At 47.7% G+C, this 24,976-nt stretch overlaps 1 protein-coding gene across 1 annotated transcript in view; it reads right to left on the bottom strand.

Annotated features, from left to right (window-relative positions):
• Window positions 1–24,751, bottom strand: part of VAPB (VAMP associated protein B and C) — a 214,810-nt gene extending 190,059 nt beyond the window's left edge. The window contains exon 1 of the mRNA XM_063959397.1: window positions 24,497–24,751. Coding sequence (XP_063815467.1) covers window positions 24,497–24,554 — 58 coding nt within the window. The 5' untranslated portion in view covers window positions 24,555–24,751. The remainder of the gene's footprint in view (window positions 1–24,496) is intronic.
• Between the last annotated feature and the right edge of the window lie 225 nt (window positions 24,752–24,976).

The raw sequence follows: 24,976 nt of genomic DNA on the forward strand, positions 1-24,976 counted from the left end.
TAGGTTCACAGAGTAGCAAAAGAACCCCAGCAGGTTAAACGACTGACTCCAGTCTTACTGCTAGGTCTGGATTGGCAGAGTGTAATACCAAATCCCAAGGCCTATTTGCAGTAAGCAACAAACAAATACAAAGTTTACACAGTACTAGCTAGCTTTCAGGAACTGACTAACCAACAAAGATTCAGCAGCATCTGCCTAACCTGAGAAGAGGGTTTATATAGCAGGTGATGTCCATGCCCCACTCAGACCTCACAAACTGTGAGCACAAAAACCAGCACCGGATCCCCTGCCGTGCACAGAGCCTGTAACCACTGCACAGCAAAAGACCCGAACCGGAGTATCAGCTACGCTCAGGTTACTCCGCTAGCACTTGTCTCCCGGTTGCCATGACGACGTGGCAGCACAGAGCAGGAGACCCTAACAGTTACTGACATTTGACAGGAAGAGTGTTTTTTGACTGTAATGAATATGAAGGAAATACTCCAACATGTGTTAACTTTTCCAGTTACTCCAAGTTTATACATAAAAATATCACTTCCCATTTTATAGTCCACATTGCACATGCTTGTAGTGCGCAGACTGAAGTAGCATTTACAGTGTATGTATCTCAATCCAGTGGAGGATTTAGGGACAAATTAATGTCTGATTAACAAATCATGTGCTCTCAAGTACTTTATCTCTGCTAGGAAAGTACAATCTACATTCCCTGCAATGTAATGGATTTTAACTGAACGGTCACGTGACCAGGCGAGGTGGGAGGGGATTGGATATCTGCACAGCAGCAGCAAGAGGATGAAAACAGATACAGAATGGAAAGAAACATAAGAGAACAGACTCTCAGAAATGAGAGCTTAGTTCATTATCATATTTGATTTTACACAATACTTGTGTAAAATACTAATAAGAAACACTGAAATACACTGAGTTAAGCTGGCTGTTCACCTAAAATAAGAATTTACTTACCGATAATTCTATTTCTCATAGTCCGTAGTGGATGCTGAGGACTCCGAAAGGACCATGGGGAATAGCGGCTCCGCAGGAGACTGGGCACAAAAGTAAAAAGCTTTAGGACTACCTGGTGTGCACTGGCTCCTCCCCCTATGACCCTCCTCCAAGCCTCAGTTAGGATACTGTGCCCGGACGAGCGTACACAATAAGGAAGGATTTTGAATCCCGGGTAAGACTCATACCAGCCACACCAATCACACCGTACAACTTGTGATTTGAACCCAGTTAACAGCATGATAACAGAGGAGCCTCTGAAAAGATGGCTCACAACAATAATAACCCGATTTTTGTAACAATAACTATGTACAAGTATTGCAGACAATCCGCACTTGGGATGGGCGCCCAGCATCCACTACGGACTATGAGAAATAGAATTATCGGTAAGTAAATTCTTATTTTCTCTAACGTCCTAGTGGATGCTGGGGACTCCGAAAGGACCATGGGGATTATACCAAAGCTCCCAAACGGGCGGGAGAGTGCGGATGACTCTGCAGCACCGAATGAGAGAACTCCAGGTCCTCCTCAGCCAGGGTATCAAATTTGTAGAATTTTGCAAACGTATTTGCCCCTGACCAAGTAGCTGCTCGGCAAAGTTGTAAAGCCGAGACCCCTCGGGCAGCCGCCCAAGATGAGCCCACTTTCCGTGTGGAATGGGCTTTTACAGATTTTGGCTGTGGCAGGCCTGCCACAGAATGTGCAAGCTGAATTGTACTACAAATCCAACGAGCAATAGTCTGCTTAGAAGCAGGGGCACCCAGCTTGTTGGGTGCATACAGGATAAACAGCGAGTCAGATTTTCTGACTCCAGCCGTCCTGGAAACATATATTTTCAGGGCCCTGACTACGTCCAGCAACTTGGAATCCTCCAAGTCCCTAGTAGCCGCAGGCACCACAATAGGCTGGTTTAAGTGAAATGCTGAAACCACCTTAGGGAGAAATTGAGGACGAGTCCTCAATTCTGCCCTGTCCGTATGAAAAATCAGGTAAGGGCTTTTATAGGATAAAGCCGCCAATTCTGATACACGCCTGGCTGAAGCCAGGGCTAACAGCATTACCACTTTCCATGTGAGATATTTTAAGTCCACAGTGGTGAGTGGTTCAAACCAATGTGATTTTAGGAATCCCAAAACTACATTGAGATCCCAAGGTGCCACTGGAGGCACAAAAGGAGGCTGTATATGCAGTACCCCCTTGACAAACGTCTGAACTTCAGGAACTGAAGCTAGTTCTTTTTGGAAGAATATTGACAGGGCCGAAATTTGAACTTTAATGGACCCTAATTTGAGGCCCATAGACAGTCCTGTTTGCAGGAAATGCAGGAATCGACCCAGTTGAAATTCCTCTGTAGGTGCCTTCCTGGCCTCACACCACGCAACATATTTACGCCAAATACGGTGATAATGTTGCACAGTTACATCCTTCCTGGCTTTGATCAGGGTAGGAATAACTTCATCCGGAATGCCTTTTTCCTTCAGGATCCGGCGTTCAACCGCCATGCCGTCAAACGCAGCCGCGGTAAGTCTTGGAACAGACATGGTCCCTGCTGGAGCAGGTCCTTTCTTAGAGGTAGAGGCCACGGGTCTTCCGTGAGCATCTCTTGAATTTCCAGGTACCAAGTCCTTCTTGGCCAATCCGGAGCCACGAGTATAGTCTTTACACCTCTCCTTCTTATGATCCTCAGTACCTTGGGTATGAGAGGCAGAGGAGGGAACACATAGACTGACTGGTACACCCACGGTGTTACCAGAGCGTCCACAGCTATTGCCTGAGGGTCCCTTGACCTGGCGCAATATCTGTCCAGTTTTTTGTTGAGGCGGGACGCCATCATGTCCACCTTTGGTTTTTCCCAACGGCTCACAATCATGTGGAAGACTTCTGGGTGAAGTCCCCACTCCCCCGGGTGAAGATCGTGTCTGCTGAGGAAGTCTGCTTCCCAGTTGTCCACTCCCGGAATGAACACTGCTGACAATGCTATCACATGATTTTCCGCCCAGCGAAGAATCCTTGCAACTTCCGTCATTGCCCTCCTGCTTCTTGTACCGCCCTGTCTGTTTACATGGGCGACTGCCGTGATGTTGTCCGACTGGATCAACACCGGCTGACCCTGAAGCAGAGGCCTTGCCTGACTTAGGGCATTGTAAATGGCCCTTAGTTCCAGGATATTTATGTGAAGTGGCGTTTTCATGCTTGACCACAAGCCCTGGAAATTTTTTCCCTGTGTGACTGCTCCCCAGCCTCTCAGGCTGGCATCCGTGGTCACCAGGACCCAATCCTGAATGCCGAATCTGCGGCCCTGTAGGAGATGAGCACTCTGTAACCACCACAGGAGAGACACCCTTGTCCTTGGAGACAGGGTTATCCGCTGATGCATTTGAAGATGCGATCCGGACCATTTGTCCAGCAGATCCCACTGAAAAGTTCTTGCGTGGAATCTGCCGAATGGAATCGCTTCGTAAGAAGCCACCATCTTTCCCAGGACCCTTGTGCATTGATGCACTGACACTTGGCCTGGTCTTAGGAGGTTCCTGACTAGGTCGGATAACTCCCTGGCTTTCTCCTCCGGGAGAAACACCTTTTTCTGTACTGTGTCCAGAATCATCCCTAGGAACAGCAGACGTGTCGTCGGAATCAGCTGCGATTTTGGAATATTTAGAATCCATCCGTGCTGTCGTAGTACTACTTGAGATAGTGCTACTCCGACCTCTAACTGTTCTCTGGACCTTGCCCTTATCAGGAGATCGTCCAAGTAAGGGATAATTAAGACGCCTTTTCTTCGAAGAAGAATCATCATTTCGGCCATTACCTTGGTAAAGACCCGGGGTGCCGTGGACAATCCAAACGGCAGCGTCTGAAACTGATAGTGACAGTTCTGTACCACAAACCTGAGGTACCCTTGGTGAGAAGGGCAAATTGGGACATGGAGGTAAGCATCCTTGATGTCCAGAGACACCATATAGTCCCCTTCTTCCAGGTTCGCTATCACTGCTCTGAGTGACTCCATCTTGAACTTGAACCTTTTTATGTAAGTGTTCAAGGATTTCAGATTTAAAATGGGTCTCACCGAGCCGTCCGGCTTCGGTACCACAAACAGTGTGGAATAATACCCCTTTCCCTGTTGTAGGAGGGGTACCTTGATTATCACCTGCTGGGAATACAGCTTGTGAATGGCTTCCAATACCGCCTCCCTGTCGGGGGGAGACGTTGGTAAAGCAGACTTCAGGAACCGGCGAGGGGGAGACGTTTCGAATTCCAATTTGTACCCCTGAGATACTACCTGCAGGATCCAGGGGTCCACTTGCGAGTGAGCCCACTGGGCGCTGAAATTCTTGAGACGGGCCCCCACCGTGCCCGAGTCCGCTTGTAAGGCCCCAGCGTCATGCTGAGGACTTGGCAGAAGCAGGGGAGGGCTTCTGTTCGTGGGAAGAGGCTGTCTGCTGCAGTCTTTTTCCCCTTCCTCTGCCCCGGGGCAGATATGAGTGGCCTTTTGCCCGCTTGCCCTTATGGGGACGAAAGGACTGAGCCTGAAAAGACGGTGTCTTTTTCTGCTGAGAGGTGACCTGGGGTAAAAAGGTGGATTTCCCAGCCGTTGCCGTGGCCACCAGGTCCGATAGACCGACCCCAAATAACTCCTCCCCTTTATACGGCAATACTTCCATATGCCGTTTGGAATCCGCATCACCTGACCACTGTCGCGTCCATAACCCTCTTCTGGCAGAAATGGACATCGCACTTACTCTTGATGCCAGAGTGCAAATATCCCTCTGTGCATCTCGCATATATAGAAATGCATCCTTTAAATGCTCTATAGTCAATAATATATTGTCCCTGTCCAGGGTATCAATATTTTCAGTCAGGGATTCTGACCAAGCCACCCCAGCACTGCACATACAGGCTGAGGCGATTGCTGGTCGCAGTATAATACCAGTATGTGTGTATATACTTTTTAGGATATTTTCCAGCTTCCTATCAGCTGGTTCCTTGAGGGCGGCCGTATCAGGAGACGGTAACGCCACTTGTTTTGATAAGCGTGTGAGCGCCTTATCTACCCTAGGGGGCGTTTCCCAACGTGCCCTAACCTCTGGCGGGAAAGGGTATAATGCCAATAATTTTTTAGAAATTAGCAGTTTTTTATCGGGGGAAACCCACGCTTCATCACACACCTCATTTAATTCATCTGATTCAGGAAAAACTACGGGTAGTTTTTTCACACCCCACATAATACCCTTTTTTGTGGTACTTGTAGTATCAGAAATGTTCAAAACCTCCTTCATTGCCGTGATCATGTAACGTGTGGCCCTACTGGAAAATACGTTTGTTTCCTCACCGTCGACACTGGAGTCAGTGTCAGTGTCTGTATCGACCTGAGGTAACGGGCGTTTTAGAGCCCCTGACGGTGTTTGAGACGCCTGTACAGGTATTAACTGATTTGCCGGCTGTCTCATGTCGTCAACAGTCTTTTGTAAAGTGCTGACGCTATCACGTAATTCCTTCCATAAGACCATCCAGTCAGGTGTCGACTCCCTAGGGGGTGACATCACTAACACAGGCAATTGCTCCGCCTCCACACCATTTTCCTCCTCATACATGTCGACACAACGTACCGACACAGCACACACACAGGGAATGCTCTGACAGAGGACAGGACCCCACTAGCCCTTTGGGGAGACAGAGGGAGAGTTTGCCAGCACACACCAGAGCGCTATATATATATATATATATATATATATATATATATATATATATATATATATATATATAGGGATAACCTTATATAAGTTTTTTTCCCTGATATAGCTGCTGTATATATTTATCTGCCAAATTAGTGCCCCCCCTCTCTTGTTTTACCCTGTTTCTGTAGTGCAGGACTGCAGGGGAGAGTCAGGGAGCCTTCCTCCAACGGAGCTGTGAGGAAAAAATGGCGCCAGTGTGCTGAGGAGATAGGCCGCCGAAAAAGGGGCGGAGCCTTTCTCCCGCTTTTTTATGGAAAAATTGGCAGGGGTTAAATGCATCCATATAGCCCAGGAGCTATATGTGATGTATTTTTTGCCAAAAAAGGTGTTTTTATTGCGTCTCAGGGCGCCCCCACCCCAGCGCCCTGCACCCTCAGTGACCGGAGTGTGAAGTGTGCTGAGAGCAATGGCGCACAGCTGCGGTGCTGTGCGCTACCTTATTCAAGACAGGACGTCTTCTGCCGCCGATTTTCCGGACCTCTTCTGTCTTCTGGCTCTGTAAGGGGGCCGGCGGCGCGGCTCTGGGACCCATCCATGGCTGGGCCTGTGATCGTCCCTCTGGAGCTAATGTCCAGTAGCCTAAGAAGCCCAATCCACTCTGCACGCAGGTGAGTTCGCTTCTTCTCCCCTTAGTCCCTCGTTGCAGTGAGCCTGTTGCCAGCAGGTCTCACTGAAAATAAAAAACCTACTTTAAACTTTTACTCTAAGCAGCTCAGGAGAGCCACCTAGATTGCACCCTTCTCGTTCGGGCACAAAAATCTAACTGAGGCTTGGAGGAGGGTCATAGGGGGAGGAGCCAGTGCACACCAGGTAGTCCTAAAGCTTTTTACTTTTGTGCCCAGTCTCCTGCGGAGCCGCTATTCCCCATGGTCCTTTCGGAGTCCCCAGCATCCACTAGGACGTTAGAGAAATATTTGTCAGATTGACTGGTTGGAACGAAGTTCTGATAATATATGGGAGCAAATGACACTTGACCATTTGCTCCGAAATGCCGGAAAAATAACAAAAATGGTCAAATTGGTTAAATCCATTTGATTAAACCAATTTGCCTGAACCACCGTTTGTCAGTTTTCTGCCTTTTCTGAGCAAATGCTCATTTGTCATTTGCTTCCATACATTAGCAGATTTTCGTTTCAACCAGCCAGATTGGACAATAAATCTTTAGGTGTAAGGCTAGCTTTAGTTATTTTTACAGTGTATTTATTTCACAACAGCCTACTTGGTATGCAGTGAAAAAATAGGATTTTAATACCTACCGGTAATCCTTTTCTCTTAGTCCGTAGAGGATGCTGGGGACTCCAAAAGGACCATGGGGTACAGACGGGATCCACAGGTGACATGGGCACTTTAAGACTTTAAATGGGTGTGAACTGGCTCCTCCCTCTATGCCCCTCCTCCAGACCTCAGTTATAGGAACTGTGCCCAGAGGAGACGGACATTTCGAGGAAAAGGATTTTGTCAAACTAAGGGTGAGATACATACCAGCACACACCACAACACACCGTACAACATGGCATTTAACTAAAACCAGTTAACAGCGTGAACCAAAAAGATCAGCAAGAGGCTGACCTTTACCAAAACACAACTTTTGTGCAACATAAGCAATAACTATTTACAATTACTGCAGATAGAGTCCGCACTGGGACGGGCGCCCAGCATCCTCTACGGACTAAGAAAAGGATTTACCGGTAGGTATTAAAATCCTTTTTTCTCCTTCGTCCTAGAGAATGCTGGGGACTCCAAAAGGACCATGGGGTTTATACCAAAGCTCCAGACCGGGCGGGAGAATGCGGATGACTCTGCAGCACCGATTGAACAAACATGAGGTCCTCATCAGCCAGGGTATCAAACTTGTAGAATTTTGCAAAAGTGTTTGAACCCGACCAAGTAGCTGCTCGGCAAAGCTGTAATGCCGAGACGCCTCGGGCAGCCGCCCAAGATGAGCACACCTTCCTAGTGGAATGGGCTTTCACCGATTTCGGTAACGGCAATCCAGCCGTAGAATGAGCCTGCTGGATCGTATTACAGATCCAGCGTGCAAACGTCTGCTTAGAGGCAGGAGCGCCAATCTTGTTGGCCGCATACAGGATAAACAGAGCCTCTGTTTTCCTAACACGAGCCGTTCTGGCTACATAAATTTTCAAAGCTCTGACCACATCAAGAGACTTGGAATCCGCCAAGGCTTCAGTAGCCACAGGCACCACAATAGGTTGGTTCATGTGAAACGACGAAACCACCTTAGGCAGAAATTGTTGACGAGTTCTCAATTCCGCCCTATCCACATGGAAAATCAGATAGGTGCTTTTGTGGGACAAAGCCGCCAATTCGGACACCCGCCTTGCGGACGCCAAGGCCAATAGCATGACTACTTTCCAAGTGAGAAATTTCAACTCAACCGTTTGTAAAGGTTCAAACCAATGTGACGTAAGGAACTATAACACCACGTTAAGGTCCCACGGTGCCACTGGGGGAACAAAGGGAGGTTGGATGTGCAGCACACCCTTCACAAAAGTCTGTACTTCTGGAAGTGAGGCCAATTCCCTTTGAAAGAAAATTGATAAGGCCGAAACCTGCACTTTAATGGAGCCTAACTTCAGGCCCGCATCCACACCTACTTGTAAAAAGTGGAGAAAACGACCCAGCTGAAATTCTTCCGTAGGAGCCTTCTTGGATTCACACCAAGACACATATTTTCTCCAAATACGGTGATAATGCTTCGCCGTTACCTCCTTTCTAGCTTTAAGTAAAGTGGGGATGACTTCCCCGGGAATACCCTTTCTTGCTAGGATTTGGCGTTCAACCGCCATGCCGTCAAACGAAACCGCGTTAAGTCCTGGAACACGCACGGCCCCTGCTGTAACAGGTCCTCTCTTAGAGGAAGAGGCCAGTGATCTCCTGTGAGTAATTCCTGAAGATCCGGATACCAGGCCCTCCGTGGCCAATCTGGAACAATGAGTATCGCCTGAACCCTTGTTCTTCTTATGATCCTTATCACCTTTGGGATGAGTGGAAGTGGAGGGAACACATAGACCGACTGAAACACCCACGGAGTCACCAGTGCGTCCACTGCTATTGCTTGAGGGTCCCTCGACCTGGAACAATATGTCTGAAGCTTCTTGTTGAGGCGAGACGCCATCATGTCTATTTGAGGAAGTCCTCAACGACTTGTCACTTCTGCAAAGACCTCTTGATGAAGACCCCACTCTCCTGGATGGAGATCGTGTCTGCTGAGGAAGTCTGCTTCCCAGTTGTCCACTCCTGGAATGAAGACCGCTGACAGAGCGCTTGCATGTTTTTCCGCCCAGAATCTTGGTGGCCTCCGCCATTGCCGCTCTGCTCTTTGTTCTGCCCACGCGGTTTATGTGCGCCACGGCTGTAATGTTGTCCGACTGAATCAGGACGGGCAGGTCGCAAAGAAGAAGATGTTCCGCTTGCCGAAGGCCGTTGTAGATGGCCCTTAACTCCAGCACGTTTATGTGCAGACAAGCTTCCTGGCTTGACCATTTTCCCTGGAAATTTTGTCCCTGTGTGACTGCTCTCCAACCTCGGAGACTCGCGCCCGTGGTCACCAGAACCCAATCCTGGATCCGGAACCTGCGACCCTCTAGAAGGTGAGCACTTTGGAGCCACCACAGGAGAGAAACCCTGGCCCTGGGGGACAGGCTTATCTTCCGATGCATGTGCAGATGGGACCCGGACCACTTGTCCAGCAGGTCCCACTGAAAAGTTCTTGCATGGAATCTGCCAAACTGAATGGCCTCGTAGGCCGCCACCATTTTCCCCAGCACTCGAGTGCAGTGATGAATCGACACTCTAGGCCAGGGGTGGCCAACCAGTCAGAAACAAAGAGCCAAAAAATCTCGTTAGGCACGTCAAAGAGCCGACATCAAGCCACAGGCGCACATGCAAAAATGGGGTGTAGTCTTGTGTCTGCTAGGCCACGTCTCTGGTATAAAATACATTTAAAAAGCCAGATCCACATAAAATACATTTTTAAAGCCAGATCCAACATAAAATACATTTTTAAAGCGAGATCCAACATAAAATACATTTAAAAAGCCACTTCCACATACCCTACTGTGTCACTTCAGCCAGCTACCTCATGCATCACTCATGCTAGCACACTCCTACAGTATGTCACTACAGCTAGCTCCCCCATAAATCACTCCTGCCAGCTTTCTCCTGTGTCACTCCTGCCAGGACCCTCATGTGTCACTACAGCCCCCCCAAAAAAAATACACCTCGGGCCATTGCAGCAGCCCCTTATGTGTCCTTTGTTTGCCAGTGGGTGTCTCACCTCTAGTATCTGGCTATCTCAGTTCTCAGTCTCCGTAGTGCTGCTGCTGCCTGTCTGGCTGGAGTGCAGCAGTTTCTGGATCTGTTGTGGTCACGTGACTTCGAGTGTCGGGAGCCACATTTGAATAAAGAAAGAGCCGCATGAGGCTCAAGAGCCACAGGTTGGCCACCGCTGCTCTAGGCGGTTTCAGAAGTTCCTTGACCATGTTCTGGAGTTCCTGAGCCTTTTCCAACGGGAGAAAGATCCTCTGCAGTTCCGTGTCCAGAATAATGCCCAAAAACGACAGCCGAGTTGTCGGAATTAACTGCGACTTTGGTAAATTTAGGAGCCAGCCATGTTGTTGCAGCACCTTCAGGGAGAGCGCAACGCTTTTTAGTAACTGCTCCCTTGATCTCGCCTTTATCAGGAGATCGTCCAAGTATGGGATAACGGTGACCCCTTGCTTGCGCAGGAGCACCATAATTTCCGCCATTACTTTGGTGAAAATCCTCGGGGCCGTGGAAAGACCAAACGGCAACGTCTGAAATTGGTAGCGACAATCCTGAACAGCGAACCTCAAGAACGTCTGATTAGGAGGATATATGGGGACATGTAGGTATGCATCCTTTATGTCGACTGACACCATAAAATCCCCCCCCCCCCCCTCCAGACTGGAGATCACTGCTCAGAGAGACTCCATCTTGAATTTGAAACTTTTCAAATACAGATTGAGGGATTTTAAGTTCAGAATCGGTCTGACCGAGCCATCCAGCTTCGGGACCACAAACAGGCTTGAATAAAACCCTTCTCCCCGTTGTGACGGGGGTACCGCGACAATAACTCGCTGCTGACACAGCTTTTGTATTGCCGTACACACTACCTCTCTTTCCGGAAGAGAAGCTGGCAAGGCCGATTTGAAAAATTGGTGTGGAGGCACGTCTTGAAACTCCAGTTTGTATCCTTGGGACACAATTTCCAGCACCCAAGGATACAGGCCCGAGAGAACCCAGACCTGACTGAAGAGCTGAAGACGTGCCCCCACCGGTGCGGACTCCCGTAGGGGAGCCCCAGCGTCATGCGGTGAATTTGGCAGAAGCCGGGGAGGACTTCTGCTCCTGGGAGCCTGCCACAGCCGGCGATCTTTTTCCTTTTCCCTTACCTCTTGCCGCAAGGAAGGATGACCCACGTCCTTTCTGGAATTTTTGCGACCGAAAGGACTGCATCTGGTACTGAGGCGTTTTCTTTTGCTGTGGAGGGACAAAATGGAGAAAAAAGGACTTACCCGCGGTATCTTTAGAAACCAGGTCCGTGAGGCCTTCACCAAACAAAACTCCACCCTTATAGGGCAGAGCCTCCATAGCCTTCTTAGAATCAGCATTACTATTCCATTGATGAGTCCACAACGCCCTCCTAGCCGAGATCGCCATGGCATTGGCCCTTGATCCCAAGAGGCCAATATCTCTCAGTCTCCTTTAGATAGACTGCAGCGTCCCTGATATGACCCAGTGTCAACAGCACTCTATCTCTATCCAGGGTGTCCATTTCAGCTGACAAGGTATCTGCCCACTTTTCAATAGCGTTACTCACCCATGCCGCTGCCACGGCCGGCCTGAGCAGCGTACCTGTCGTGACACAAATAGATTTCTGGGTAGCTTCCTGCCTACGATCAGCCGGATCCTTAAAGGCTGCCATCTCAAGGGACGGTAGCGCCACCTTCTTGGACAAGCGTGCTAGAGCTTTGTCCACCGTGGGTGTTGACTCCCACCTAACCCTATCCTGAGAAGGAAACTGGTATGCCATAGCAATTCTTCTGGGAATCCGACACCGTTTGTACAGAGTTTCCCAGGCCCTTTCAAAGAGAGCATTCAGTTCATGCGAGGGAGGAAACGTTACCTCCGGCTTCTTCCCCTTAAACATACAGACGCTTGTCTCAGGGACAGCGGGGTCTTCCGTGATATGTAACATCTTTTATTACCACAATCATGTATTGAATACTCTTAGCCACCTTAGGATGTAACTTTGCATCATTATAGTCGACACTGGAGTCGGAATCCGTGTCGGTATCAGTGTCTGATATCTGGGTAAATTAACGTTTTTGGGACCCCGAAGGGGTCTGATTGTGTGGCACTAACTCTCCCATGGATTGCCTCCATGCTTGGTTCTGAGAGTCGGATTTGTCCAACCTCTTATGCAACAAAGCCACACTTTTATTTAAAACACTCCACATCTCAACCCAATCAGCAGTCGGCGGTGCCGACGGAGTCACTCCCTCATTCTGTTCAGCCCCCACACGAGCCTCCTCCTGGGAAGAGCATTCACCCTCAGACATGCCGACACATGCGTACCGACACCCCCAAACACACTGGGCTAAAGGGGACAGACCCACAGTAAGGCCTTTCAGAGAGACAGAGAGGGAGATTGCCAGCTCACACCCAGCGCCCCACCGGTCTGAAGAATTAAACAATGCCCCAGACCTATAAGCGCTGTTATATATTAATAATAATAACCAACACCAATTTTAGTGCCCCCCCCTCGTTTTTAGCACCCTGTTACTTGTGCCAGCAGTGAAGGGCCAGGAGCAGCGTCTCTGCAGCAAGCTGTGGACAAAAAATGGCGCTTGTTAGAGCTGGAGGACGAAGCCCCACCCCCTACATGGCGCGCTTCCGTCCCACAATTTTTTACACTGGCGGGGGTCCCCGATAGTGCCTCCACACTCCACATACATGGCAATCACAAATTATGAGGTTTTTATTGCTGCCCAGAGCGCACCCCCTGAGCCCTGCACCCATGCAGTGCCTGTGTGTGGGGGAGCAATGGCGCGCAGCGCGACCGCTGCGCGGTACCTCAGGAAGACCGAAGTCTTCTGCCGCCTTCACTGAAGTCTTCTTTGCTTCGGTTACTCACCTGTCTTCTTACTTCTGGCTCTGTGAGGGGGACGGCGGCGCGGCCCCGGGAACGAGCAGCTAGGTCACCCAAGTGATCAGACACTCAGGAGCTAATGGTGTCCAGTAGCCTAAGAAGCAGGGCCTTTCAACTCACAGAAGTAGGTCTGCTTCTCTCCCCTCAGTCCCACGAAGCAGGGAACCTGTTGCCAGCAGTGCTCCCTGAAAATAAAAAACCTAACAAAAGTATTTTTAGAGAAACTCTGTAGAGCTCCCCTAGTGTGTGACCAGTCTCCTCTGGGCACAGAATCTAACTGAGGTCTGGAGGAGGGGCATCGAGGGAGGAGCCAGTTCACACCCATTTAAAGTCTTAAAGTGCCCATGTCTCCTGCAGATCCCGTCTATACCCCATGGTCCTTTTGGAGTCCCCAGCATCCTCTAGGACGAAGGAGGGGGGGAAAAACCCAGTAACCAGAATTCACCAAATTAAAAACTAGTCCTATAACACGTCACACTATGAGCTTGATTAATTTTAACGCGATCTGAATAGAGTCGGGAAGGAGGTCCCGGAGCTATTCAATTGTCCCATTCGCTCCCTGCACAAGTGTCGGTTACCACGCCTTAAATCAGGTGTTTAGCCAATGCAAACAGCATTCTCCAACGTAACTGCTGTGATGCCGTTTGTGCTGCGTTAAATGCAGAAAACAGCATTGCGCCACAAGTTTAGTCAGATTTCTGTTAGCACCTCTGGAGGATTGCAAGCAGGAATCCTCTAGTCGGGCTTAATAGTGCGATAAATTGAATAGCTCCGGGTCTCCTTCCCAGCACTATTCAGATCTCGCTAAACTGAATCGAGCCCCTATGACCACTATATCCACGTACCGAACATAGAAGCATAGTTTAAACTTGTAAGCGTTAGTATTGATGGGTTTTATTGCAATCTGTAATTCTGGCTGCAGTTTAAGCACACGCTTGTGTTCGGGCGTGAATAGCCACTGGGGGACAAATTTCAACTCATAGCCTCCTGAGGTTGCGAGCTGAAATGGGCAGAAAGTATGCTGCTTGTGCTCCCAAACAGCACTTTTTGCATCTTGCCCATTAGTTTACACGGGGTACAGATGCTTTATGCAGCTAAACCCAGTCTGTTTGGGAGTGATGGTCACAAAAAAAAAAATAACCCACCACACTTGAATATTGCCCTGTGAACTCCACGCACCTAAAACAGGAGATTGGGCATGAAAAAAAAAAAAAAAAATAAGATTTTACTTACCGATAAATCTATTTCTCGTAGTCCGTAGTGGATGCTGGGACTCCGTAAGGACCATGGGGAATAGCGGCTCCGCAGGAGACAGGGCACAAAATAAAAGCTTAAGGATCAGGTGGTGTGCACTGGCTCCTCCCCCTATGACCCTCCTCCAAGCCTCAGTTAGGATACTGTGCCCGGACGAGCGTACATAATAAGGAAGGATATTGAATCCCGGGTAAGACTCATACCAGCCACACCAATCACACCGTACAACTTGTGATCTGAACCCAGTTAACAGTATGATAAACGCAAAGGAGCCTCTGAAAAGATGGCTCACAACAATAATAACCCGATTTTTTGTAACAATAACTATATACAAGTATTGCAGACAATCCGCACTAGGGATGGGCGCCCAGCATCCACTACGGACTACGAGAAATAGATTTATCGGTAAGTAAAATCTTATTTTCTCTGACGTCCTAGTGGATGCTGGGACTCCGTAAGGACCATGGGGATTATACCAAAGCTCCCAAACGGGCGGGAGAGTGCGGATGACTCTGCAGCACCGAATGAGAGAACTCCAGGTCCTCCTCAGCCAGGGTATCAAATTTGTAGAATTTAGCAAACGTGTTTGCCCCTGACCAAGTAGCTGCTCGGCAAAGTTGTAAAGCCGAGACCCCTCGGGCAGCCGCCCAAGATGAGCACACTTTCCTTGTGGAATGGGCTTTTACTGATTTTGGCTGTGGCAATCCTGCCACAGAATGTGCAAGCTGAATTGTACTACAAATCCAACGAGCAATCGTCTGCTTAGAAGCAGGAGCACCCAGCTTGTTGGGTGCATACAGGATAAACAGCGAGTCAGATTTTCTGACTCCAGCCGTCCTGGAAACATATTTTCAAGGCCCTGACAACGTCAAGCAACTTAGAGTCCTCTAAGTCCCTGGTAGCCGCAGGTACCACAATAGGTTGGTTCATGTGAAATGCAGAAACCACCTTAGGTAGAAATTGAGGACGAGTCCTCAATTCCGCCCTGTCAGAATGAAAAATTAAGTAAGGGCTTTTATATGATAAAGCCGCCAATTCTGACACACGCCTGGCTGAAGCCAAGGCTAACAGCATCGACACCTTCCATGTGAGATATTTTAAGTCCACAGTGGAAAGTGGTTCAAACCAATGTGACTTTAGAAAACTCAACACCACATTGAGATCCCAAGGTGCCACTGGAGGCACAAAAGGAGGCTGTATGTGCAGCACCCCTTTTACAAATGTCTGAACTTCAGGTACTGAAGCCAGTTCTTTCTGGAAGAAAATCGACAGGGCCGAAATTTGAACCTTAATGGACCCTAATTTTAGGCCCATAGACAGTCCTGTTTGCAGGAAATGAAGGAAACGACACAGTTGAAATTCCTCTGTAGGGGCCCTCTTGGCCTCACACCACGCAACATATTTATGCCAAATGCGGTGATAATGTTTTGCGGTTACGTCCTTCCTGGCTTTGACCAGAGTAGGAATGACTTCTTCTGGAATGCCTTTTTCCCTCAGGATCCGGCGTTCAACCGCCATGCCGTCAAACGCAGCCGCGGTAAGTCTTGGAACAGACAAGGCCCCTGCAGTAGCAGGTCCTTTCTTAGAGGTAGAGGCCACGGTTCGTCCGTGAGCATCTCTTGAAGTTCCGGGTACCAAGTCCTTCTTGGCCAATCCGGAACCACGAGTATAGTTCTTACTCCTCTCCTTCTTATGATTCTCAGTACTTTTGGTATGAGAGGCAGAGGAGGGAACACATACACTGACTGGTACACCCACGGCGTTACCAGAGCGTCCACTGCTATTGCCTGAGGGTCCCTTGACCTGGCGCAATATCTGTCCAGTTTTTTGTTTAGACGTGACGCCATCATGTCCACCTTTGGTTTTTCCCAACGGTTTACAATCAGGTGGAAGACTTCTGGGTGAAGTCCCCACTCTCCCGGGTGAAGGTCGTGTCTGCTGAGGAAGTCTGCTTCCCAGTTGTCCACTCCCGGAATGAACACTGCTGACAGTGCTATCACATGATTTTCCGCCCAGCGAAGAATCCTTGCAGCTTCTGCCATTGCCCTCCTGCTTCTCGTGCCGCCCTGTCTGTTTACGTGGGCGACTGACGTGATGTTGTCCGATTGGATCAACACCGCCTGACCCTGAAGCAGAGGTTTTGCTTGACTTAGGGCATTGTAAATGGCCCTTAGTTCCAGAATGTTTATATGAAGAGATGTTTCCATGCTTGACCACAAGCCCTGGAAATTCCTTCCCTGTGTGACTGCTCCCCAGCCTCTCAGGCTGGCATCCGTGGTTACCAGGATCCAATCCTGAATGCCAAATCTGCGGCCCTCTAGTAGATGAGCACTCTGCAGCCACCACAGGAGAGACACCCTTGTCCTTGGCGACAGGGTTATCCGCTGATGCATCTGCAGATGCGATCCGGACCATTTGTCCAGTAGATCCCACTGAAACGTTCTTGCATGGAATCTTCCGAATGGAATCGCTTCGTAAGAAGCCACCATTTTTCCCAGGACCCTCGTGCACTGATGCACTGAGACCTGGCCTGGTTTTAGGAGGTTCCTGACTAGCTCGGATAACTCCCTGGCCTTCTCCTCCGGGAGAAACACCTTCTTCTGGACTGTGTCCAGAATCATTCCTAGGAACAGTAGACGTGTCGTTGGAATCAGCTGCGATTTTGGAATATTTAGAATCCACCCGTGCTGACGTAACACTACCTGAGATAGTGCTACTCCGACTTCTAACTGTTCCCTGGATCTTGCCCTTATCAGGAGATCGTCCAAGTAAGGGATAATTAAAATGCCTTTTCTTCGTAGAAGAATCATCATTTCGGCCATTACCTTGGTAAAGACCCGAGGTGCCGTGGACAATCCAAACGGCAGCGTCTGAAACTGATAATGACAGTTTTGTACTACAAACCTGAGGTACCCTTGGTGAGAAGGGTATATTGGGACGTGGAGATAAGCATCTTTGATGTCCAGAGACACCATATAGTCCCCTTCTTCCAGGTTCGCTATCACTGCTCTGAGTGACTCCATTTTGAATTTGAACCTTTTTATGTAAGTGTTCAAGGATTTCAGATTTAAAATTGGTCTCACCGAGCCGTCCGGCTTCGGTACCACAAACAGCGTGGAATAATACCCCTTTCCTTGTTGCAGGAGGGGTACCTTGATCATCACCTGCTGGGAATACAGCTTGTGAATGGCTTCCAAAACTGCCTCCCTGTCGGAGGGAGACTTTGGTAAAGCAGACTTCAGGAACCGACGAGGGGGAAACGCCTCGAATTCCAGTTTGTACCCCTGCGATACTACCTGTAGAATCCAGGGATCCACTTGCGAGTGAGCCCACTGCGCGTTGAAATTCTTGAGACGGGCCCCCACCATATCTGAGTCTGCTTGTAAAGCCCCAGCGTCATGCTGAAGACTTGGCAGAAGCAGGGGAGGGCTTCTGCTCCTGGGAAGCGGCTGCATGGTGCAGTCTTTTTCCTCTTCCTCTGCCCCGGGGCAGAAAAGAGTGGCCTTTTGCTCGCTTGTACTTATGGGAACGAAAGGACTGAGTTTGAAAAGACGGTGTCTTTTTCTGCTGATGTGAAGTGACCTGGGGTAAAAAGGTGGATTTTCCAGCCGTTGCCGTGGCCACCAGGTCCGATAGACCAGCCCCAAATAACCCCTCCCCTTTATACGGCAATACTTCCATGTGCCGTTTGGAATCCGCATCCCCTGACCACTGTCGCGTCCATAACGCTCTTCTGGCAGAGATGGACATAGCACTTACTCTTGATGCCAGGGTGCAAATATCCCTCTGTGCATCACGCATATATAGTAATGCATCCTTTAAATGTTCTATAGTTAACAAAATATTGTCCCTATCCAGGGTATCAATATTCTCAGTCAGGGAATCCGACCATGCGACTCCAGCACTGCACATCCAGGCTGAGGCGATTGCTGGTCGCAGTATAACACCAGTATGTGTGTATATACTTTTTAGGATATTTTCCAGCCTTCTATCAGCTGGTTCTTTGAGGGTGGCCGTATCAGGAGACGGTAACGCTACTTGTTTAGATAAACGTGTGAGCGCCTTATCTACCCTAGGGGGTGTTTCCCAACGCGCCCTAACCTCTGGCGGGAAGGGATATAATGCTAATAATTTTTTAGAAATTAGCTGTTTTTTATCGGGGGAAACCCACGCTTTATCACACACCTCATTTATTTCCTCTGACTCAGGAAAAACTATTGGTAGTTTTTTCACACCCCACATAATACCCTTCTTTGTGGTACTTGTAGTGTCAGAAAGGTTCAATGCCTCTTTCATTGCCGTGATCATGTAACGTGTGGCCCTACTGGACATTACGTTTGTCTCGTCACCGTCGACACTAGACTCAGTATCTGTGTCAGGGTCTGTGTCGACCCACTGAGGTAACGGGCGTTTTAGCGCCCCTGACGGTGTCTGAGACGCCTGGACAGGCACTAATTGATTTGCCGGCTGTCTCATGTCGTCAACAGTTTTTTGCAAATTGCTGACATTATCACTTAATTGTTTAAATACAATCATCCAGTCAGGTGTCGACTCCCTAGGGGGTGACATCACCAACACAGGCAACTGCTCCGCCTCCACATCATTTTCCTCCTCATACATGTCGACACACGCGTACCGACACACAGCACACACACCGGGAATGCTCTGATAGAGGACAGGACCCCACTTAGCCCTTTGGAGAGACAGAGGGAGAGTCTGCCAGCACACACCCAGCGCTATATATATATACAGGGATAACCTTATATAAGTGTTATTCCCTTATAGCTGCTGTTATTATCGTTATTTGCTGCCAAAAATGCCCCCCCTTCTCTTTTTTACCCTGATTCTGAAGCAGGACTGCAGGGGAGAGTCAGGGAGCCGTCCTTCCAGCGGAGCTGTGAGGGAAAATGGCGCTTGTGTGCTGAGGAGATAGGCTCCGCCCCTTCACGACGTCCTTATCTCCCGCTTTTTCTGTGTAAAAATGGCAGGGGTTAAAATACATCCATATAGCCCAGGAGCTATATGTGATGTATTCTTTTTGCCACCTAAGGTATATACTGTTATATTGCGTCTCAGGGCGCTCCCCCCCAGCGCCCTGCACCCTCAGTGACCGGAGTGTGAAGTGTGCTGAGAGCAATGGCGCACAGCTGCGGTGCTGTGCGCTACCTTAGACTGAAGACAGGATGTCTTCTGCCGCCGATTTCACCGGACCTCTTCGTCTCTTCTGGCTCTGTAAGGGGGACGGCGGCGCGGCTCCGGTGACCCATCCAGGCTGAACCTGTGATCGTCCCTCTGGAGCTAATGTCCAGTAGCCTAAGAAACCCGATCCACTCTGCACTCAGGTGAGTCCGTTTCTTCTCCCCTTAGTCCCACGATGCAGTGAGCCTGTTGCCAGCAGGACTCACTGAAAATAAAAAAACCTAAACTAAACTTTTATTCTAAGCAGCTCAGGAGACCCACCTAGATTGCACCCTTCTCGGCCGGGCACAAAAATCTAACTGAGGCTTGGAGGAGGGTCATAGGGGGAGGAGCCAGTGCACACCACCTGATCCTTAAGCTTTTATTTTGTGCCCTGTCTCCTGCGGAGCCGCTATTCCCCATGGTCCTTACGGAGTCCCAGCATCCACTAGGACGTCAGAGAAAATGAAATCACTCACTGGTCTCAAGTCTGCATTGTAATGTATACTGGCAAATATGATTGCCATTAGCAATATCTATGGTCCCAGGGAAATGATAGGTTAGCCTACAACATGACTGCATTCAATCAGTGTGGGAGAGAAATGCACTGACAAAGCCCATCCAGCAAATATAAACTCCTAATAGGTCCCTATGTATAAATGCTACAATGTGTAATGCTTATATTAGATCCATAATCTCAGTTTTACTGACTAGGTGCAGCCATAATCTTTCATTCAGGCAGGATTAAATCATTTTTAATAGGTTAAATGTTTACTCTATAGTTTTCCAATCCAGCCTGGCTTCACTGACACAATTTAGTGAAAAAATGTGTACGTACACAGCACCAAGCTGTACTGCCAGTACAGTTACACTGACCTCAAACAAAGGGAGGAATTCAAATGTTATTGCACCCCCGATCTCCCGTCTAAAGTGACGGGAGATTGCAGGGAGATATTCAAATGCCCCCACTTATTGCGCCCATTACACTCGGGTTTAGGAGCGCAAAGCACCTAAACCCGACTAACGTAACGGGCGCAAGCGTGAAAAGTTCTCTTTACGCGCATTTCAGCTCACTAGCCCCGTGGGTAGCGAGCTGAAATTAAATTGTCACGCCCGTCGGCAGCAACATTAGAACAGCTGCCAGCGGGCGCGATCACAGGAGGGGAGGGGGGGGGGGGGGGACATTTGAATCTGGCCCAAAGGGTTAGTTTCCTTTCAATTATTAAACATAAGCATGAAAGTTAAATGACCATTTAATAAAAATGTAACCTACATTATATAAACAAACTTTTCATGCCCGATCTCCCGTCAAAAGTGGAGGGTGCAATTTAAATGTTTGTTTTTCGCACTGATCGTGCCCTACAGTGCCAGGTTTATCCGCGTAAAGCAGCTAATCTAACTAAAGTTCTGGACGCACAAAAAGTGTTGTTGTGGCAGATACATAACATTTCGCACATTTCTGTTCGCCACCTCAAGGAGCTTGCTAGCTGAAATGCCTGCGCATGCCTGAATGGACCAACAATTGAATTGCTCTGTCAGGTGCCCAGCAGTCACGGCCGTCTGTGCAAACAAATGAATCGCCCCCTTAAAGTTAAACAGTATATATGCATCATCCTGATTATCGGGAAAGGGGGTGTAGTCATGGTTTCAGCAGTAACTTGTTGATCCCAGATGCAGGTGTTGGCATGTTATCCTTGTCAGCATGCTGGGTCTGCATTCTGATATCAACATAGTCACTGTGGACAAAGTGACTCTCGATCATACATACTAAACCAGCAGAAAGACAACATATACAAGGAGGCTGAACAGTGCATTTGGTGGCCAAAATGTTGGCATCAGCTTGCATATGGCTATACCACATAAAATGTCAAATACCTTATTTTATAGCAGGGAAGCTTTTACATGTACAGTACATGTGTAATCATTACAAAAATGTTAATGATTGCATTAAAATGGACATGTATTTTAGGATCAGTAGCCCTTTAAGCATAACTGTGCATTACTACTTCAAACATTCTACAGCAGTCTTACTACAATACTTTAATGCACATAACTGTTACTACATATTCACATCATTCTAGAGTTTTACTAGTAGAAAACTAGAGAACACACAAAAAAAAAAATGGTTATATACACACAGTACTGATTTCTGATAATGATATAATAAACCATAAAAGTCTTACATAATAAATCCAGAGCCTAGGTTCTGAAGACTGAAATTCAGGGAACAAGGAAAGAAGAAACTACAGAGGGAAAGTGGAATGAATGGCAAAACAAAGCCTTAGACTACACTCCTATAGCGCTTTCCCAAATCAGAAGGAGAAATTTAGTGAATAATGTAGTGCTGGGTAAAAAAAATAAGGTTGAATTTTGGAATTAGTGTCACATTTTTATAGAACGCTTGTATGGTGAAGATACAAAAGTCCTTACCATAATGACCTAGCACCAGTAAACTCTAATGGGTAAAGAATGGAAGTGATCCTGTATACGGTTACACAGTCCCAGAGGAAGCAAACCACGATGCACTCCAAGAAAGATAATGCATTGTAAAATCTGCAGGGTAAACAGTAAGTTGTGTATGTTGTTTTTTTTGTTTGTTTTTTTTTAAATACAAACCTTTACTGATACACAGATGGAGTAAAATCTAATTATTTTTATTTGTTATGCCTTTTACAAAATATATCCCAAGTTCTCGAGAAAAAAACAAAACAAAGAAGGACCACAAGCTAAAAACACATTGCGGTCGATTCAATTCACCGACAGTTGAATAGCGCCGGGAATTAGCTCCCGACGCTATTCAATACAGCGCCAAGTGACACTCAATTGTCGGGAATTCTTCTCTCACCCCTGGGGGATGAGAGAAGAAATCCACCAAAAGTGCTGCCGCAGAATCAGCATCGCGGCAGGGAGTTAAGTCAGAGAATGCCCGTTCTCCCGACAAATCAACCTGTTAAGTCCGACTTAACCTGCATTCGCCGACTTAACTTGAGCTGAATTGAATAGCGCTGGGAGCTAATTCCCGGCGCTATTCAACTGTCGGTGAATTGAATCGACCACATTGTAGGACCAAGAGCAGTTAGAGTACTATGCAATGGTCAAACACCAAATAAACTAAGAAATGTGACCCTGAAAGTCGCCTTCTATGGTCTGGGTAAGAAAAATAAAATAAACAGAACCCTGCACTGAGTACAGAATGGTAAGCAACCTTTTGCAGAATGCTCAACAAAATAGCGCACCCTTATACAAGTTGTAACTCTACATAGCAGGAACGAAAGAAACCTTAAGGTTGGTATTTTCTAAGTTACAATGTAGAATAGTGAAGTTAATAGTTTTATTGAGCATCTTTATTATTTTTTACTATTAAATATAACAGGAGGTCCTTATAAAAAAAAAAAAAAATCATATCAGTTTCCACTTCCAGAACACCTGCAGATAGACATGCATCATGTATTATCCTTTCTAAAACAACTGAAATTACGGCACCCACGCGATGGCGGCTGAATCAGTGCAGCACTTTGACTCTGGCCAGTAATACAATCTGATGTAACATCAGGGGCATAGGACACACTTTACTGATAAGTGCATGGAATGGTGAACAGACTTTGCAGTCATCCAGTCAGTACAAAGCTTACGTTGCAGAAGTAACACCATGTTTACGATACAGGAGAACTGTACAGAAGGATGAAAGTGTACACAAAACAAACAGAAGTGACAGTAACACAACTCGGGACAAATGTAAATATTTAGTAAAAATATACAATATAAAGTAAAAAAAATAAGGTTTTAACAATATATCTCACACTAATAACATGTCTGTTTGTTAAAAATAAAAATGTAATAAGTACCCCCTGCCCCCCAAACACCAGTTTATTTCAGGTGTCAATTTTATGCAGGTTCCACATTCAGCATGTTGATCTGTAGCACACTATGAAAACTGGGGGTGACCATGCTGTATAGCATAGATCTGCAAACTCGGTCCTCATTATCCCACACAGTGCATGTTTCGTAGGTCACCCAGCAGGTGCACAGGTGTATTAATTACTCTGACACATTTTAAAAAGGTCTGCAGGTGGAGTTAATTACTTCACTTGTGACTGTGAGGAGACCTGCAAAACATGCACTGTGTGGGGTAATGAGGACCGAGTTTGCAGACCTATGCTGTATAGCATGACGTTGGACACAACTTGTGAAAATGTGTGGCTCTCAAAATGTCTATGGTTGGCAAGCTAGACTAGCTATGGCTGGTATATATGCAACTAGAGGCAGGTTGGGCATTCCTATACATGGGAGGTACAATACTGCTCCCTATAGATTACAGACTCAGATTTAATGTGCACAATTCACAATTTCATTTACATTCAAGGAACTACACCAGCTAATCCACAATATATTAAAGGCCAAATAATGTAACTAAATATAGTGTCCTTGACATCCTGATATTAGTAATATGAATCACTGCTTTTCTTAGCACTTTCAAAGCCTGTGGGTTTATCTTCTCCTGAAATACACTCGCTGTAGTAATTACTGAGAATAAAACCAATAATATGCTAATGCCAGGCACTGGAAGCTGGCAGGCCTTGAGGAAGGGCCACAGACCTGCACTTCAGTCTTGCGTTACTATGCTATATGTGTACAGTAGCTGTGCTCATCAGCTGTGGCCCAGTGCTGCAATTATATCAGGTTTCTACTCTGATCTAGCATGTTCTGAGCAGACATCTCCCAGTTCTACACCGAGCTATATCATGTGGAACATTACAGTGGACATACACAAGGTGTTACATGCAGACTAGAACGCAATACATTTATAGCAAGGACACATTAAGCAGCATATAAGAATACTTAGTACATGCATGACATATAAAGAGGGGGATACATGATCTTATAATATACCATATAACGATATCGTGGACATAATACATGTTATAACGATATCGTGGACATAATACATGTCATGTGAGACACATTGCAACATACATATTTTTCCCTACACACAGAATGTTGTGCAATCCCCCATGGGGCGGAGACCCCGCATGACGCCCGTCCTTCTCCCAACCCCTGCACCCCAGGGGTAACCCCCAGCTACCCCTCGCCCGCGCTAGAAAATGGCGGACGCCGCCCCAGGTTTAGCTACCTTTGAATTTGAGCTCGTGCTGAGGCTCCAGGACTAGGACCTGCTCGGATTTGGCCATGTCTCCTCCGGGGTGCTCTCCGGTGAGGAGCAGTGCATGCAGTGGTCAGGGGGTGCTCGGGGCCTGTGCAGTGAGTAGTGCAGGAGCTGGTGATGCAGCAAAGCGGTGGAGGGCGGAGGCTGCCGACGTCACGCACTGCAAGGCCCGGGGGAACGTTCCATCCGCCGCGCAGGCGCAGTGTCCGGGGCGGGGAAGGGGAGGGGTCAGCTGCGGGGACACGAATGCAGGCGCGCACACTGTGCTCTTGTCTGACTGGCACCAGCAGCACTGCTGTCATACATTATACTACTGACTGACACCGTGCAGCAGCAGCACACCGCCACCAGCTGTCATACATAGCACTTACTACTATCTCTCCTACTTGTCCCTGAGTAACCTACATTCACTTTTACTTTCCTCCTCCATAACACTTCTTATGGGTG

The sequence above is a fragment of the Pseudophryne corroboree genome, chromosome 3 (assembly GCF_028390025.1).
Source record: "Pseudophryne corroboree isolate aPseCor3 chromosome 3, aPseCor3.hap2, whole genome shotgun sequence".
Taxonomy (NCBI): Eukaryota; Metazoa; Chordata; class Amphibia; order Anura; family Myobatrachidae; genus Pseudophryne; species Pseudophryne corroboree.